General features: G+C 41.3%; 3 protein-coding genes across 6 annotated transcripts; 2 read left to right on the forward strand and 1 right to left on the reverse strand.

The window, feature by feature from the left end:
• Positions 1–464: 464 nt before the first annotated feature.
• On the forward strand, positions 465–2,979 carry LOC135674744 (gibberellin receptor GID1C-like). 2 transcript variants are annotated; one of them, XR_010513680.1, is made up of 3 exons: positions 465–855; positions 1,395–2,538; positions 2,669–2,979. XR_010513680.1 is itself a non-coding variant. In XM_065184876.1 (2 exons), exons 1-2 carry the CDS (start codon positions 817–819, stop codon positions 2,394–2,396), a joined length of 1,041 nt encoding a protein of 346 aa, XP_065040948.1. In that variant the 5' UTR covers positions 465–816; the 3' UTR covers positions 2,397–2,979. The 2 variants fall into 2 exon arrangements, 1 of the variants encoding a protein (XP_065040948.1); XM_065184876.1 differs by having other exon boundaries at positions 1,395–2,979.
• A 670-nt stretch (positions 2,980–3,649) lies between these two features.
• On the reverse strand, positions 3,650–5,391 carry LOC135674745 (histidine-containing phosphotransfer protein 1-like). Of its 3 annotated transcripts, XM_065184879.1 has the most exons (7): positions 5,040–5,374; positions 4,837–4,941; positions 4,623–4,753; positions 4,454–4,522; positions 4,178–4,249; positions 4,025–4,097; positions 3,650–3,943 (listed from the first exon to the last, which is right to left on the reverse strand). In XM_065184879.1, exons 2-7 carry the CDS (start codon positions 4,894–4,896, stop codon positions 3,893–3,895), a joined length of 456 nt encoding a protein of 151 aa, XP_065040951.1. In that variant the 5' UTR covers positions 4,897–4,941; positions 5,040–5,374; the 3' UTR covers positions 3,650–3,892. The 3 variants fall into 3 exon arrangements, with proteins under 3 accessions (XP_065040951.1, XP_065040949.1, XP_065040950.1); XM_065184877.1 differs by having other exon boundaries at positions 4,025–4,249; positions 5,040–5,387; XM_065184878.1 differs by having other exon boundaries at positions 4,025–4,249; positions 4,837–5,391.
• Positions 5,392–8,958: 3,567 nt separating this feature from the next.
• Positions 8,959–16,026, forward strand: LOC135675185 (pyruvate, phosphate dikinase, chloroplastic-like). The gene is made up of 19 exons (XM_065185459.1): positions 8,959–9,069; positions 9,165–9,398; positions 9,477–9,614; positions 9,783–9,945; positions 10,014–10,249; positions 10,353–10,481; positions 10,569–10,748; positions 11,022–11,159; positions 11,597–11,761; positions 11,946–12,107; positions 12,279–12,368; positions 12,676–12,814; positions 13,156–13,333; positions 13,693–13,822; positions 14,274–14,402; positions 14,655–14,792; positions 15,308–15,385; positions 15,509–15,600; positions 15,766–16,026. Exons 1-19 carry the CDS (start codon positions 8,986–8,988, stop codon positions 15,809–15,811), a joined length of 2,649 nt encoding a protein of 882 aa, XP_065041531.1. The 5' UTR covers positions 8,959–8,985; the 3' UTR covers positions 15,812–16,026.
• Positions 16,027–18,159: the final 2,133 nt, after the last annotated feature.

Genomic DNA, 18,159 nt, shown 5'->3' on the forward strand with positions numbered 1-18,159 from the left:
GCCACTCTGATGGCTACAATGGCTTTTGTTTCTACCTCAAATGTGCATGGCTTCAGATGACTGTCCTGGCATTGTGACGGAACAGTCTTCATCACTGTAGTTGTCGTACATGAGATGGTGGGATTTCTGTCATAATTCCTCCTCGGTTCAGTGTCGGCAAAATTCTCGCCCACCTCAACTCGGGATGCTGCCGTTGGCTCAGAGAAACATGTTGGTTCCATATACGATGGACGCTTCAATCGAGCAGTCAAAGAACAGAGGCGGCGTTTTTGTCATACAGAGCTTCTCACTCTCTGCACTCAACAAGAAGAAGACGAACGGGAGAGAAACAGCCTTTCTTCGATGTAATATTTAAGTGGACTCTGTCTTATCTACCGCTGGGTACAATAGTGGGTACGACTCCGCGGAGTGCTCATTTATTATGACGCCTCGGCCTTCCCTATTTGTCGTCTCCTCCATCTCTCTCTCTCTCTGGTCGCCTCCCTTCTACCCTCCTCGCGTGCTCCATTCAATCTCCTCCATTCCTCCGCACCGGTTGGCGTTGCTTCGCCCCCTCGCCCCCGTCTTGGTCCATCTCTTTCTGCCATTTCGCTTGCTTGTGGGTCTGCTCCTTTGGATCGCGAAAGGTCACTATTTTCCGCGAGGACTAGCGGGAGTGGAGGTCGGGAAAACCGAAACAGGGTTCCCGGAAGAGGAAGGAGTCGACGTTCGATGCTTGGAGCCCGTGTCACTCGGAAAGGAGAGAGCTTTCTTTGATTTTGATGCTATTCCGGATCTGCTTCCTTCTCTTGACCGACTGCTGAGCTCGGTTTCAATATGGCCGGAAGCAACGAGGTTAATGCCAATGAGTCCAAGGTACCCACTCTCTTTTGTTTGACCTCGTTTTCCCTTCTGCCTTCTGCATTAGATATAGAGCTCTGATTTCGATGGGTTCGACGCGATTCTGGCGATTTAGTGTTAGGGTTTCGCCACTTGGTCCTTATCTTGCTCCCTGACGATTTCCTATGGTTTAATTCGGCAAAAGGCCAGAGCTTTGATGGCTTTGAATCGATTCCCATCTGCTGTGTCCTCTCACGCGGTGTTCCTTCCCCCTGTGCGTTGAATTCCGGTGACAAAGTTCCTATCTTTATCTGAGATGGATGAAAGAGATACAGAAACCCCATTGATGTCATCTTGTTTTCTCCTCTCATAGATTTTGATCAGGTAAAAGCAAAAAAACAAACGCTTTTGCGATCACTAGGAGCTGCCCTCTTCCCGGGAATGCGAAAAAGATCGAAGCTTTAATCCACAGTTCCTCCTATAATTGATGAAAAGCCAAAAGCTGAACCCCACAAAGCCTGCCTGATCCGTTTGTTGATCTCACTTCCTCATCGCTGTGTTTGATGCCCACACAGATGGCGGTTCCCCTCAACACCTGGGTCCTCATCTCCAACTTCAAGCTGGCCTACAACATGCTGCGCCGCCCCGACGGCACCTTCGACCGCCACCTCGCCGAATTCCTCGACCGCAAGGTCCCTGCCAATGCCACCCCTGTCAATGGCGTCATCTCGTTCGATGTCCTCATCGGCCGCACCAGTAAACTGCTTTCACGCATCTACCGCCCTGCCCCCTCCACCTCAGCCGCCGTTCCTCTCCTCGCCGACCTCTATCAGCCGCCCTCTGCTGACCCCTTTCCGGTCATCATCTTCTTCCACGGCGGAAGTTTTGCCCATTCCTCATCCAACAGCGCCATCTACGACTCACTCTGCCGCCGGTTCGTCTCCTTATGCGGCGCAGTCGTCGTGTCCGTCAATTACCGCCGGTCACCCGAGTACAAGTATCCCTGCGCTTACGACGATGGGTGGGCTGCCCTTAAGTGGGCTTCTGCGGAGCCGTGGCTTCAAAGCGGAAAGGATGCCAAGTTTCGGGTGTTCCTCGCAGGGGACAGTTCTGGAGGAAACATCGCACACCATGTGGCCATCAGGGCAGCGGAGTCAGGAATCGAGGTCTCCGGCAACATTCTCCTTAACCCCATGTTTGGTGGAAACTGTAGGACGGAGTCAGAGAAGAGGTTGGACGGCAAATACTTCGTCACTATTAGGGACAGAGATTGGTATTGGAAAGCGTATCTCCCCGAGGGGGCAGATAGAGACCACCCGGCTTGCAATCCCTTCGGCCCCAACGCAGCGAAGCTGGATGGTCTTCCCTTCACAAAGAGCCTCATTATAGCGGCAGGATTGGATCTTGTTCAGGACTGGCAATTGGCGTATGCCGAAGGGTTGAAGAAGGCCGGCCATTCTGTGAAGCTTGTGTACCGGGAACAGGCCACCATCGGATTCTACTTGTTGCCAAACACTGATCATTTTTACCAAGTGATGGATGAGATCAAGAACTTTGTCATGGCTAACGTGCAGTGAGTGCACAACTCTTGATACCTTCCCGACTTGACTACGTACATCGGAAGCTTGACTTATACTGCTTGCGGCTTGTTTACTTCGTCTGCTCGGCACCGACGACATGCATTTGGATAATTGCCGCCGCTGCTACTGCTTGCATACGGTCAGACTTAGTTTTGGTTCTGATTCATGGGATGCACATGAAATTAGATTAAGATGGTTTCTTTGGCTTGGTTTGAATTCTGTGTCTCAAGTTTAAAAGATTGTTCTAACAAATTCTCAATATTATTCAGCATGATCCATTTCGACACGGCGGCATGGAGATGCTTCTGAGTTCATGGAAGAAACTTTGTTTCTTGGATGGACTAATGTGTCCATACCAAATCATGTTGTATATTGAGGTTCCAAAAGTCCATACCGAATCATGTTGTATATTGAGGTTCCAAAAGGCAAAGAACCATGTCGATCTTGCTGGGATGGATTGCCGGGACCGAACTGGCTAATGCTGTAACAATATTGATTATAACAACATGGTTGAACATTCAAAAGTGTTGTTCTTATCCATGTATGTCTTTCAGTATGAAGATGCCCTCTTGTTCTTCTACCTCTCGCCTAAGTTCTCTTGATTTGTATCCTCCATTCTCTGCTAATGTGTTTTGATTCATTAATATCGTTCGTCTTGTGTTCATCGTCTCATCTCATGATTGGAGTCTGCAAAGTGTTTAGACACACAACGTTGGCACTTGCAGTTTCCCCGTGACAGCTCATAGTGTTCCAAGTCTTGGACTGCCTTTGCTTGTTATCCTGGCTTCAACAGAGGAAAAAGATCCTTTCTTCCATCCCGTCCTGGGACTAATATCTCTGAAGCATCTTCTGCATACGCTACACTGTCTTGAACATTGCTCAAGGAAGTTACGATGGATGGATTCATGGAACAGCTAAGGTGGCCGTAGGGAAAGAAGGCGTCAGAGAACAGCCAGAGGTTAAGCTGTCACAAGCAATAATGGGGCTCTTCTTTGTCATCTTTTTACGCATGTCAGACCCCCTTCTTGGCAGCTTCGCTGCAGCTGCTCTCCGGCACGCCTGGCTCTCGTTATGCGTCGAAGACTCATCCACCTACCTTCCCTCGACAGACAACCTGCGCATTACTTCACCGGGGAACTGGTTTCTCGGTAATGCCACGCTCGATGCTTCCACTCTTCGCATCAATCAAGTAGTACTGATGGAGAAAGGTGGGACTTTTTTGACTTAGCAACCTCTTTGATTCTCTCTAATGGTTAGAAACCAAGTATCGTGTATCATCACAAGTACAGAGATGGGAAACAAGATGGTGCGTACAGATCTAACACCCAAAGGTTTTTTGTTTGTTGAGTCATGATGGCATCCTCTCACGAGTGGGCCAAAAGGGAACTGCGAAAGCAGAGCATAACAAAACATGGCTTGACAGCAAGCGAACAAACAGCTTCGCCAACTCTTCCTGCGCCGCGCCCTATCAACACCTGGCTTCGCAAGGACTGCTACCACATTATTGGGATGGATCCACCGGCGGCCACGATCTGCTGCTCCAGCTTTCGTCCAACACACAGACAACGTCACAAAGGCGTGGTTGGATTGGAACCCCCGAAAGAAGAGCTTTTAAGCACACTTACCAGGAACAGAGTCTCCAGCTTGCTCTTCACCAGGAAATACTCCTGCCGCACTTGCTGCAGACATCTGAGGCACCTGCAACAAGGCGAGTCCTACGGTGAACTCGGTGGCGACCAAGAACAAGAATCATGTATTTCGAGAGATCGCATGCTGACCCTTCTCGGTTCATCTCCTCGCAGCAGATGCGGAAGGCCATGCAGACATTCTTGACTCTCTGAGCACCTATGCTGTTCGATGGAAGAACCCAAGTTCAGTATCTCATGCTGATTATTATTATTATCTCGCTTACACAGGGATCGGCATGCAACTGAGCCACGGTAGATCAGTGGTGGCTTTGTCAAAATGCTAATGATCACAGAAATGAATCAAGACAAACCACAAGGATCTCAAACATGCATTCTGGGCTCTAATTTCATGGTGGTGTTAAGAACCTGGCACTGCTGCCTTTTAACTGGTGCACATGAGCAGCCACCTTCTTGAAGTCCACGACCTCCTGATCTCTGCGGAGATTGCACCCAAACATATGGCGGAGGATGAACCCAAACACAAATCATGCGGAATACAACGGCAAGACAGGAGTCCGTGGACCAGATCACTCACAGCGTCCTGCTTAGTTCATCCTGAAGCTTCTCAGAATCTTGAAAGAAAAGAGTGACGACCTCCGTAACAAAGTCGGGGTTGCTCTCATCCTGCAGCTGCTGCAGCTGTGTGTACTGGCTATCCAGAAACCCCTTCTCCGTCACCAAACACAGATTTAGAGGAACATCACAAAAACCCAAAGAAATGAAGTAGTAGCAAGACATGATCTCTGTACCTCGCGGAAGAGGGTTGATGTGAAGTCAATGTATCTCCTCTGCAAGTTACTCGACTCCATGTTGTCTCCTCTGCTCGCAGGGACCCGGTTTCTTCTTCACCGCTTCTGAGGAAAAGATAACAGCAAGAACAACATGGAAGAAGGGATCGCACGGAGATTCAACAGCGTTGGAGGGAATTTATTGGTGCGGAGAAATCACTCACCGTCTTACTTGCTGCTTTTAAGTTCGGCCATAAATTGTCATCACCATCCGTCATCAATCGCCCCTTTCCTCTTTTGCTACTATCCTCGCTTCTCTCTTTACAGCCTATCCTCTTACCATCTCCACTCTCTCTCTCTCTCTCTCTCTCTCTCTCTCTCTCTCTATGCTGGAATGACCGGTTGGGTTCTTGGGATGTGGCAGAGCACCTCAGCCCATCCAGGCAAAAACAAGTGTTAGCCACCTTCGATTGGCTTCCTGTGATAGGAAACCACAAATCTGGAGCTCGCCTTTCCGAAGGAGTCAATGACAGAGATGGTTGTGGCGTAGTTTGGTCCCTCCGTGTCTCTTTCTCTCTCTCTAATGAACAAGCAACACAAGTTCCTGTCCTCTGACATCTCTCAAATGATCAACAATAGCCTGACCAAGATTCTCATCCTGCTTGACAAGATTACTTCGCCCTTCGATCTATTCATATACAACTTCACATACGGGTCATATCAGCATCAAGAATTCCATCCTTGTTTCGAATCAATCATAATTAAATATATTATTTAAGTATATAATCGAAGAAAATCTATGATAACAAAAGTTATTTAACAAAAATTTTAAATTCTTCTTGCTTCTGGCAAACCCTTTTCTCTGCGCCCTTCCTATTACTATTTTATAGCTCTTGATTTTTACTTCTCATTTTTCATATGCTAATGTGTAATTCTTTCCTATCAATTTTATAGTGCGATCTTCTTTTTTTTTATAACAAATCTACTTTACTTTATTGATCTAATTAATCTCATCTAGTGATCGATCTATTTCTGCAACGATTCTTTATTATTGTTTAGTTTTACTTGACGAGCATTCTTTCTGCTTCTACATCGACACATACTACATAACATCTGGTAGGTGTGTCACATCCATAATCAATCAATCAGTAATAGTTCATTATCTTCTATCATCCTCTTGATCGTCCTATCATCACTCGTGACTCAGGAGTGAAAGAGATTATTATTCTTTTCTGTATATTCCAAAAAAGATACAAATATTAGGAAAATCCATTTAAATGATAAATCTTAATTATAAGTTTTGTCTAATCGTTTTCTTCTACAAGTGTTTCAAGCTTCAATTGATAGTTCTATGACACCACTAATCTCTTCATGCTATATAGTCCAAGTTACAAACTATTCTCACGCTCATGTACTCGTATGCTAAGTCTTTTATATTTTGATGAAAACAATACATGAGAAAATTATTATTGCTACATAGATAACTATATTACCATAAGTTCTCCATCTATGTCTATTGAACCCATAACCATCATTTAGGCTCAAAAATATCTACATTGGCATAAAGTCATGTATAATGATATGATGTCTTACTCCATAATGTTACATAGACCCTTGAATCATCTTATCTCATTCAAAATATTATTGAGTATAAGTAGATCTTTTAAATTAAATGGAACATAGATGAATCTATTGCAAGATACAAAGTATGTCTAGTAGCCAAGCGATTTTACCAATAATTATGTGTTGATTTTATAGAGACGTTTAGTCTAGTTATTAAACCAATGATAATTCCACTCAGACTATAACTCAAAACTAGTATATATGCCAATTGAATATTAACTATGTTTTCTTATAGGGGACCTTGACTAAAGATATTTTTATGTAGCAACTCATTGATTTCATCGTATCCAAACCATGTTTATAAACTATGAAAAATTATTTATAGACTTTACCAAGCTCAAAGAGCTTGATATATCAAACTTTGCTTGTTTTTTATATAAGTCAGTTTCGTCAACTTCAAATTTGACACTTCTTAATTCCTACAATAATAAAATAGATATATTATGTATCTATTAGTCTATGTAGATGATATAATTATCATAAAAAATAATTATATGGAGATCAATAATTTTGTAAGTAATTGACAAATCGATTCTTCGTAAACACATATGAACATTAAGTCGTTTTCTAAAAGTGGAAGTAATGCTCACACATTCTAGACTTTTCTTATCTAGAAAAAAAATATATTTGAGATCATACTCGGGGGTAGAAGATTTAATTAATCGAGATTACCATAAACTAAAATTAGATCTATACCATCAATAGGTTTAGCCAAAGCATATATAACATGACCCAAGTAACCCCCACTTAGTGGTGTACGAGCAGTACATCCTCTTGCATTTATAGAACTTCCTATGAGATCATCAAACCATCACCTATCTTAGAATCAACCAATTTAGTTCTAACGAAACCGTCAACGTTATTTGATTCAAATTTTTGAGCGATGGTTATTATACAACGCTCTGTTCATTATTAAAGATGAACATACAGAATATCAATTAAGTCATAACCTCACTCTTCATTACTAAATGATTCAAATTATATGATGACAGCTCTAGTATAGATCTCGTATTGTACCAACAAGTATATGTTTCCATATAATATTTATCTTACACACATCCAAACATTTTATTTATAATTAATAAATTATCATAATTTAATCAACCTTCCATTAGGTATTAGTCTACACTAAAACGTATTTTGTGATATCTTAATTGAACTCTCTTAAATGAACTTTCAATTCTTATTCATAAATACTTATTATTTTATCTTCATGACAACACTTATGATAGAGCATCTACATCTATTATTTGTTGGAGTAACTATTGCAAGACTTGATTGAGTCACCAATCTACCACATGAACTTGGTACTATATCCCAATACACTCATATATATATATATATATATATATATATATATATATATAATATGATAATAATGGTGCCACCTACTTAAGCGTCGTTATCGTGTTCCACTCTCCCATGAAACATATTGTCATCGACTTCCACTTTAACAGAAATCAAGTTGTCAGACATCAAATATATGTTCCTCACATCCATACTTTAAACTTATTAGCAGACTTCATCATAAAATCCCTCGGTCACGGGAGGAGACATAATAGAATATTATGATAGAGATAAATATGAAGTTACATTCTTTACATATTCTAATTCCCAATAAATCTATGATTTAAAAATCAATCATAAATTTAAGTATATTATTTAAATACATGACTTAAGTATTTAAGAAAAATATCTCTCTCATATGTATAAATACATATTACGATAATATTATTCCTGTCACAACAAATTCTTCATAATTTTTAATACCCACTCTTGATCACTACACAAGAAAAACATCAAGAAATGAAGTGAGTAAACAGATAAAATAAGAAAGAAATATATGGATTTGGATTATTTTCATCATCTGCCAATAATGTGATCTATTCTGAAACTTATAGGTTGGATTCCTTGTTCACTTAGTATTATTATTATTATTATTATTATTATAATATATATATATATATATATATATATATATATATATATATATATATATATATATATATATATATATATATATATATAGTGAGGTCCGATCCATCAATTTGTGCAGAGCCCCATCCAATCTTGTCCAAGTGAATCGAGAGCAAGAAGAAAGCCCTCAGTGTGCGTTGTTGCTACTGGATATTTCGAAGCTCCGATTACATGACGTAGACGACGTACGTATCCATCGGTCGAGACGTCTGAACCCGACCCTCATCCGCCCCGACGTTTAACGTCACCAGCCGGAGGGTTTCGTACCAGGGTCCCACCGAGACGTCTGGTGGGTCCCGCCGCTGGATGCATCAGGTGGGTCCCGCTACCGTGGCGGCACACGGCCGCCCCTCAGCGCTCGCTCGTCGTGCCCTCTCGCCCACACGTCTGCGTGCATGTTGCGCTGCGCTCGGTCGACGGGAAAGATGTCCACGCTATCGCCTCCACCTCATGGTCTTTATCCTGCAGGTCGCATCTCCCTCTCGCCACCGCCTATAAATGGTGAGCTCATCAAACCCTGACCTCACGCTGAAACACTAGACATCGATTTCTACCTGTGTTGATCCACCGATGGCGCCTGCTAATCTACGTTCTCAGAGGGTGTTTACCTTCGGCAAGGGGAAGAGCGAAGGCAACAAGAACATGAAGGCTTTGGTGAGCGCATGCATTCATGCCACTGTTCCATCCAACCAAAGCTTCGTGTATGAATAGAAACAGATTACATGTGTATGTGGTTCTGAACTTAACAGCTGGGTGGGAAAGGAGCGAACCTGGCGGAGATGGCGAGCATCGGTTTGTCGGTGCCGCCGGGGCTGACGGTGTCGACGGAGGCCTGCCACGAGTACCAGGAGGGCGGCCACGAGCTCCCAGCCGGCCTCTGGGAGGATATGCTCGAATCTCTGAGTACGGTGGAGGAGGACATGGGGTCTCGACTCGGCGATCCTTACAAGCCGCTCCTCCTCTCCGTCCGGTCCGGCGCCGCGGTATCGTCGACGACGGCGCTCGTCTGAATCAGGAATACATCGTGTGGTCGTATAACGTGTACTGATGCGTCTGTGCAGGTGTCGATGCCCGGGATGATGGACACGGTGCTCAACCTGGGTCTCAACGACGAGGTGGTGGCCGGGCTGGCGGTGAAGAGCGGCGAAAGGTTCGCCTACGACTCCTACCGCCGCTTCTTGGACATGTTCGGGAACGTCGTAAGTCGATGTTCTCCGCTCTGCTCTGCTGCTTGAAGCAGGACTAATAAGCGACAGTGATATTAAGCAGGATATTTACTGGTCAATCGTTTCCATTAGTCGACCTTGAATCTTGCTCCTCTGTTACGTCATGGCAATGACGCGCTCTCTCTCGCATGGCATTTGAAGGTCATGGGGATACCTCACTCGCTCTTCGAAGAACAACTGGAAGCCTTGAAGACGGCAAAAGGCGTCAAGGACGACACCGACCTCACCGCCGCCGATCTCAAAGAACTGGTGGCGCAGTACAAGAACGTGTACATCGAAGCCAAGGGAGAGCAGTTTCCCACAGGTACAAGTTTGAGCTCCACTTTCCCGCTCAGCTCGCGGTGCGGCCACAAGTTTGAATCTTTGATGCAGATCCAAGGAGGCAGTTGTATCTGGCGGTGATCGCCGTCTTTGATTCATGGAACAGCCCGAGAGCGAAGAAGTACAGAAGCATCAACCGGATTAAGGGGCTCCGGGGGACGGCCGTGAACGTGCAGTGCATGGTGTTTGGGAACATGGGGGACAGCTCAGGGACCGGGGTGCTCTTCACCAGGAACCCGAGCTCCGGCGAGAAGAAGCTCTACGGGGAGTTCCTCGTCAATGCTCAGGTACTGCGCGTCTTGATTGGTTAAGCTGATGCGCCAAAAGCATTGCCCTGTTACGAAGGTAGATCTATGGGTTTTAGTGACATCTCCTACCTTTTCTTTCCAGGGAGAGGATGTAGTTGCTGGAATCAGAACTCCACGAGATCTGGGCGCCATGCAAGAGTGCCTGCCAGAACCTTACTCTGAGCTAGCGGAGAACTGTGAGATTCTAGAACGGCATTACAATGAAATGATGGTTAGATTCTGAAATCTCTTTCAACTCCACAATGTTTCTCACTTGATTTTTGAACTTCTATGGTGTTTGTTTCTTCGCTATTTGCAGGATATCGAGTTTACTGTACAGGAAAACAGGCTTTGGATGCTGCAATGCAGAACAGGAAAGCGAACAGGGCAAGGTGCAGTGAAGATTGCGGTTGACATGGTCAAAGAAGGCCTTGTCGACACTCGTTCTGCCATTAAGATGGTGGAGCCATGTCACCTGGAGCAACTTCTTCATCCACAGGTACATGTTGAGGAAGAGCAGTGAGTGAATTCCAATTACACCAAGGATCAAACGAACTTATTAACCCCCGTATCCAATTACTCCAAGATTATTATGGTTTGTTCTTTTGAATCCATTGGGATACAAGATATTGATCAAAACCAAGTGCTATGTGTGGTCAAACATGTGGGATGGTGTAAGCATGTTCTATTGCTGGCCTGTGACTTGCATGTGTATTATCACAATCAAACCCTGATGTATCTCTCTGTTTTACTTTCTTCTTGTTTTGTCTAGTTTGAAGATCCAGCTGCTTACAAGGATAAAGTGATTGCAACAGGGTTGCCTGCATCACCAGGAGCTGCAGTCGGTCAAATTGTATTCACTGCTGATGATGCAGAAGCATGGCATGCTCAAGGAAAGGCTGTTATTTTGGTGAGTCATGTTCCTTGTCACATAGGCTTTGATGTTTTTGAATACCTTCAGTTCAGAACTGAAGATATTCTTTCTTGTTCACTGAGATTCTTATTTGTGTGCATTAATATTCTCATTAGATGTCTCCTGTTAGATGCCATCGATCATTCATCTTTATCCTTGCGACATTTCTGATCATGGATCACCTTCCAAAGTCCTTGGCTTGGCTTTCTTCTTGGTGAATGATCTTATTCATTGATGTCAAGGCTAGACTAACTGCAACTTTGTCTTGATTTCTGTCATTTACTTCTGGAAAGGTTGAATTTTGTTTGAAGTTTTTAGGAAGACATTTAGATGACGATAAATCCAAATCGTCCCAAATAGTTGTGATCAATGTTTGTATTCAATCAAGCATGGAGATCTTTCGATCACCGGTGATACTTGGTCCATATGTGAAGGTGAGGACAGAGACGAGCCCAGAGGATGTCGGAGGCATGCACGCAGCCGAAGGAATTCTAACAGCTAGAGGTGGCATGACTTCCCATGCAGCTGTCGTAGCGCGGGGGTGGGGAAAGTGCTGTGTCTCCGGCTGCTCCGATATCCATGTAAATGATGCAGCTAAGGTAAGCCATGTCTCAAAAATGGTGAATGAGGTGTATCAGTATCCTTGATGGCTGTCATGATCAATGACCTCGTTGGCAAACATGGTTGATCATTTCTCATTGCTTTAATAAGATTTAACACTGTGAAAAGAAGAACATGTAGAACCTACATCATCATTGTTGTTTGATTTTGTGTCTCTTCCAGGTGGTGGTGGCCGGAGACAAGATGATACACGAAGGTGATTGGCTATCACTCAATGGATCGACAGGAGAAGTAATTTTAGGAAGGCAACCGCTTGTTCCACCAGCTCCGAGTGGCGACTTAGGAACCTTCATGTCATGGGTTGATGAGATAAGGCAACTAAAGGTATCATTTCTAAGTCAAAGAGTTTCAAGTATGCTATTAGTACTCCACTGGAAGTCTGAGAAACAATTTAAGATTGTTTTGTTGGTCTATGAACCATATTCTTTCTCAAGATTCACCTGTCACTTGGCTTGATTATTTTCATTCAAGATTATTATGCTTTGTACTATGCAGGTCATGGCAAATGCTGATACACCTGATGATGCATTGGCAGCAATAAATAATGGTGCACAAGGGATTGGACTCTGTAGGACTGAGCATATGGTTAGTTTAGTGTGCAGTTCTCCTCAGCTAAGATGAGTAACACTATTGCTAAATGGATGATGCTGCACTTGCCTTACTAATCATATAAATATTTTAGGTTGTCATTAATTTGGTTTTCTTGTTCCATTTGAAATTGCTTAATCCTTGTTCTGACATGAACATTGACAGAATAAAGCTAAGGACATGTTTGAGTGATCATGTAGTGCAATATGAAGTTGAAAGCATTGCTGTTGCTTGACATTGTCTTGAAGCTTTTACCACTGTACTCACAGGTTCATTTTGGTGTTTGACATCTATTGTTCCTCAGTTCTTTTCTTCGGATGAAAGGATAAAGGCCGTCCGAGAAATGATAATGGCAGCAAATTCTGAACAGAGGCAACGGGCGTTGGACCTTCTCTTGCCCTATCAGAAATCGGACTTTGAAGGAATATTTCATGCCATGGATGGTTGGTTTCAACATTTAAGGAACAAATGAAGTTGAATTCTCACATATTTTTCGGACTCTGTTGTTACATGTTTTATATATTGATATTATGTATACAACATATAGTCAATTATGGCCTCCCCAGGACTTCACTAATAATTTTGTATGTCGAACTAATCGAAACTATGTACATCATCACCCTGGTTATCATAGTATCACTATTTTGGCACCTGCCAAAAAGTTTGGTGTCTGTCTCATTCTACATGGCCTTGGTTGTCCAACCAAATCTTTGATCACTTGTGAGCTAAATTACATCTAATTGGAGCTTTTACCTTATCTTTCATCTCTGCTGCTGACTTGAAGGGCTTCCGGTGACTATTCGCCTGCTGGATCCTCCACTCCATGAGTTTCTTCCAGAGGGTAATCTCGAGGATATTGTCGGTGAACTGGCTTCTGAAATTGGCATAAAAGAAGAGGAAATCCTTACAAGAGTAGAAAAGCTCTCTGAAGTAAATCCCATGCTTGGTTTCCGCGGTTGCAGGTAAGATTCGATATGATACTTCAACTGGTTAACAGTGCACTGCAATTCGATTAGCTTGTAATTACTTCTAGTTATTGAAATTTTCCTTTCACTTGTTCTCACATGTGACAATACCACATAATTTTTGGAGTCTTGTCTGCTTTTTCCTGATTGTTATATTCAAAGGTTGTGGACTTTCATACCCATTGTCTTAAAATTTCATAATTGTGTGCCTTTGTTCTCTGAATTTTTTTTCTCAGTTGTACAGTGATTCAGAATTTGTTAAACAAATCCTGTGTTATGAAAATATGGCACTGTTTCGGTGATGTCATTGTTAATATGCTAATAATTATCGATGAACTAAGAGAATTCTCTATTAGGCTTGGCATTTCATACCCCGAGTTGACTGAGATGCAAGTGCGAGCTATATTCGAAGCTGCTATTTCTGTGAGCAAACAAGGGATCAAAGTATTTCCAGAGATAATGGTACCTCTCATCGGAACACCTCAGGTATGAACCTATTCTTATCTTTCTGTCATTTTAAGTATTTTTAGCTAAGAAGAAAGTGTTCCTACATATCCATTCTCATTAATGTCGATACTTGTTCATTAGCTACCATGGGCAAATGTAAGTAGGAAAAAAAGGGAAAAAGATGAGGAGAATAAATCCTGGCATCGAGTCGCAAAAAAGTTCTTAAAAGCTAATGATTTTTCAAAAACTCAGTATCTTTCTTTTGGATCAGAAATATTCACTATTTTCATGTTGAAAGCTGCTAGAAAACTGAGGATTTTTTAAAGAAAAAGAAAATTTTCATATCCAACTACTATTACTGCACATTTTATTTCTGAATCATATGTAGATTGTGAGAGATGCTGTAGCATCATTATGGTGAGATATGATAACAGATAAGTGTGCCGCTTGACCCTGCATCGTCTAACCGGTGGTGCTGTTGGATTGTCAGGAATATGAACATCAAATGAGTCTGATACAGAAGATAGCGCAGAAAGTTTTCTCCGAGTTGGGAACATCCATAAGCTACAAGTCAGGAGCTATGATTGAAGTTCCCAGGGCTGCTCTTATCGCAGATGAGGTAAATTGCACACTCATAGCTATGTATTCCTTTAGAGGTTAATCAATTTGCATAAGTTTACATCCTGGCCGATATAATCATTTCATAATTTTTCTGATGAATGAGGACTGTTCTTGGTTAGTCATATGGCTAAATGATAGTGACTTTTACAGTAGAAATTGGTTGTTCAAGTTAACTAGCAATAATTACGCGAGCAGAAACAGATATAGTTCTGATTGCTTCGTCTTACCGTGTTAAATTGCGTGTTGGCAGATTGCTGAACAGGCAGAGTTCTTCTCTTTCGGAACAAATGATCTCACACAAATGACATTTGGTTACAGTAGGGATGATGTTGGCAAGTTTTTGCCAATCTACTTATCCGAGGGCATCCTCCAAAGTGATCCCTTTGAGGTAAAGCTTTTTCGCAAGCATCTATCTCATTATAAGGTTTGTGTCATGACACAATCGACAATATGGAAAGTTTTCGTGTCTCGGCACAAGTAACAATATGATAATTTTCCACTTGATTGTCAAATATGATTTAGACTTTGGGATTAAAACGAAGAAAAACTGTCTTTCTTGTGAACTTGGAACAGGATGAAAGAAACTCAATCAAGCAGTAAGATGAATCTTTAAATAGCATTCCAGTATGAAAGCTAATTACTTTATCATAATGAATAAAAAAATGAAGGTTTTTTTTCTGTACTTCACTTGAGCATTCATAATTGTCGTAATTGATTTAGGAGTTTATGAATGCATTCTAACCAACTTTGAATCTCTAGTACTTTGATAAAAAATTTCGAGTCCTTTTTGAACTCTTGCCAACCTAAGATGTCTAATCTTTTTTTTTTCGGTTTTTTTTTCGAAAGATTATTCTAGTTATGTACAGGTCTACATCTATATATAGTTTTTTTTTGTTGATTCAGGTTCTTGATCAGAAAGGGGTAGGTCAGCTCATTAAAGTTGCTGTCGAAAGAGGCCGAAGAACTCGGCCTGATTTAAAGGTGAGTATCATCAAGTGTGCAAGCTGTGGCCAGTTTGTACACTCTTAACAGTGCTGTAGCTTCAAATCTTGCCCAAGAAAAGGAGAGCTCTTACATGAATGTGTGTGTCTGTCTTCTGAACAGATAGGGATCTGTGGAGAACATGGTGGAGAGCCTTCATCAGTTGCTTTCTTTGCACAAGTTGGGCTGGACTATGTCTCATGCTCCCCCTTCAGGTTCTGCTACACTCTTTGGATCCACAACTCATAGTTCCATGCTTTTGCCACTTGTTCAGTTGTTGATGCACAGGCAGATACAATTGATGAACAATAAATATCAATCTGCTTGACATCATATTGGAGGAAAAACAAAGAGAGCAATAAGATCTGGTTGTTTTGCAGGGTACCAATTGCAAGGCTTGCAGCAGCTCAAGTGGTAGTAACATGAAGGACTTGAAATCATGTCTGCATAACCCATCAATAATTGCTTCTTGCACCTTCAATCTTGTATGTATGTGAAAGGGAAACTTGAAAGAAGCAATATATCTAGATTTGTGTTGAGATGTTAGCATGGCAGTGTTCTTCACTGCCCTTGTGTTCAATGGAGAGCATAAAAATATGTTTGTCCTGTGAATGTTGTATATCTCACTTTAAAATTATAAGTGACCCATACAAAAAAAAAAAAAAGTTTTTTGTATTCTTACCTGTCAGATGTATATTAGATCAAATTTAAAAATATTATATATATATATATATATTCAAATATTTTTAGGAAAGTGTTTTTTGGTGCATTCACTTCTGAATCTGCTTTTTCGGAATCGGAATCTGCTTTTTCTTTAGTTCATCGGAATATTATCAAAAAAATTGAAACCCACATTATGCAATCCCTTGTTTGGTGCATTCACTTCTTTTAACAAAGGACTGCAATTGGAACTCCAGAACAGGGATTACAGTCTTTATCTGATAGGACTGGAAGAAGTTTTACTCCTAGAGGTTCTGTATTTTAGTTCTTTGAACCAGTTAGTGTTGCTTTCTGCTTTGAGGCAGTGATTAATTGATCAGACTCCATTTTTCTCAATACATCACCTCATCTTCAGGTCCTATCCAGCTGTGGATTAGAATATCATAGTTATAAATATTTAATTTATTCCCTTTTAGGTATCATTGAGGTGATCTTCATCCTAATCTGCATTACAGCTGCAAACCCAAGAGTGCATCAGATTCTTCAGTGCTTTTGTCCTTGCAGCAACAACTGAGCCTCAGGCCATTTCCTCCTCCTTTCAGCTACTGTTGAAGAACAATAGCTTTCTCTAGGAACAACATGAAATGGAGCATGATTCCTCACAATGGAAATAATACATTCTCATTTTTTGCAAGTTTTAATAAATTATTCTCTTGTTAAAAACCTAGATTGGGAGGATGTCAACTATTTTAGCCAGTAAATGCTTTGATTATTGATAACAAAATCCTATGATCAAATCTCGTCCTTATCACTTATCCTTCGCATAAAAAAAATTACTTGAACTCTTGTATTTAGGTTTCTGCATGATACATTTTATTTTTTTTCTCAAAAAAAATAAAAGAACTTTTCTTATCCATCATCCATCCTTTTTCAGGTCTTGATGCTCGCATATTATGAGCCTATGACTACTCCGTAAGTAGACTTTTTGCTTTCATTGAAATGTATGCAGCTTTGCAGAGTTGATATCAGGTGGATACTGGATTGTGATATATTTTTTCAAATAGTTGATGGAAGTTTATTGAGTTTTTATTGTGTTATATAACTACATCCTTGTAGAAAGGCATGAATAACATTAATGAGAATTACTGCATGATGTGCCAGACATAGACTCTCCTTCCTTTGATGGCTCTTGTGGGAAGACTTTCAGTAGTTCCCTTCTGTACTCACTCAGTCGCATAAGCAAATTTTTTTTGTCTGAAAGATGAAGAGAAGATTTTCCTCTTGTGATTCAAATGTTTACATATATAAATATGTCTATTCATATACATAATATGTGTAATATAATTTGTTCATGTAGGAATTTTATGTCACTATATCCCTTTTAGCTTGGCTTCATCCTATTTGTTCTAGCTCTATTATGTTTGTGCGATTCTTCACTAACGTTCATGATTTTTATATCAGAGACAATGGGAATTGGGACGTATGAATGATTTATCAGTAACAAATAATAAAGTCTTATTGGAGATCTGTATTTCTTCATCTTGTACTGCCTTTTGACCCATCAGCAAATTCTGTGGTATTATGCTTTTTGTTCTTAGTGCTCTCATGTCTTCTTTTGGTCATTTTCAAGAAGACACTTATGCAGTCATTGCAAGATCAGGAAGAGCTAACTTCATTCACAAGGTTGTTTGCTTCATGGTTGTCAGGGAGAACAATAATCCAGGAAATAATATAAGGATGGAAATCGGGAAATGATGGCGAAGAACAAATTATATCTTTAAACTGAAGACTCGGATGGAGGGACGACTTAAAGATATCCAGCTCTATCTATTTCCTTGATCTCTTGTTGCAGAGTGGATCCCTTGCAATTCAGGTTTTTCTTGTTCTTTATGCTTCATTTTATTATCCATGTTTGATATGGTGAATATTTCAGCTCCTATTTATTCTTCCTGCTCTATTCATGTTTGATATAGCTCCTACTTGTTCTTCCTGCTCTGTTCATGTTTGACATAGCTCCTATTTGTTCTTCCTGCTCTGTTCATGTTTGACATAGCTCCTATTTGTTCTTCCTGCTCTATTCATGTTTGATATGGTGAATATTTCACGCTAATCAG

The sequence above is a fragment of the Musa acuminata genome, chromosome BXJ1-5, assembly GCF_036884655.1.
Source record: "Musa acuminata AAA Group cultivar baxijiao chromosome BXJ1-5, Cavendish_Baxijiao_AAA, whole genome shotgun sequence".
In the NCBI taxonomy this organism is placed as follows: Eukaryota; Viridiplantae; Streptophyta; class Magnoliopsida; order Zingiberales; family Musaceae; genus Musa; species Musa acuminata.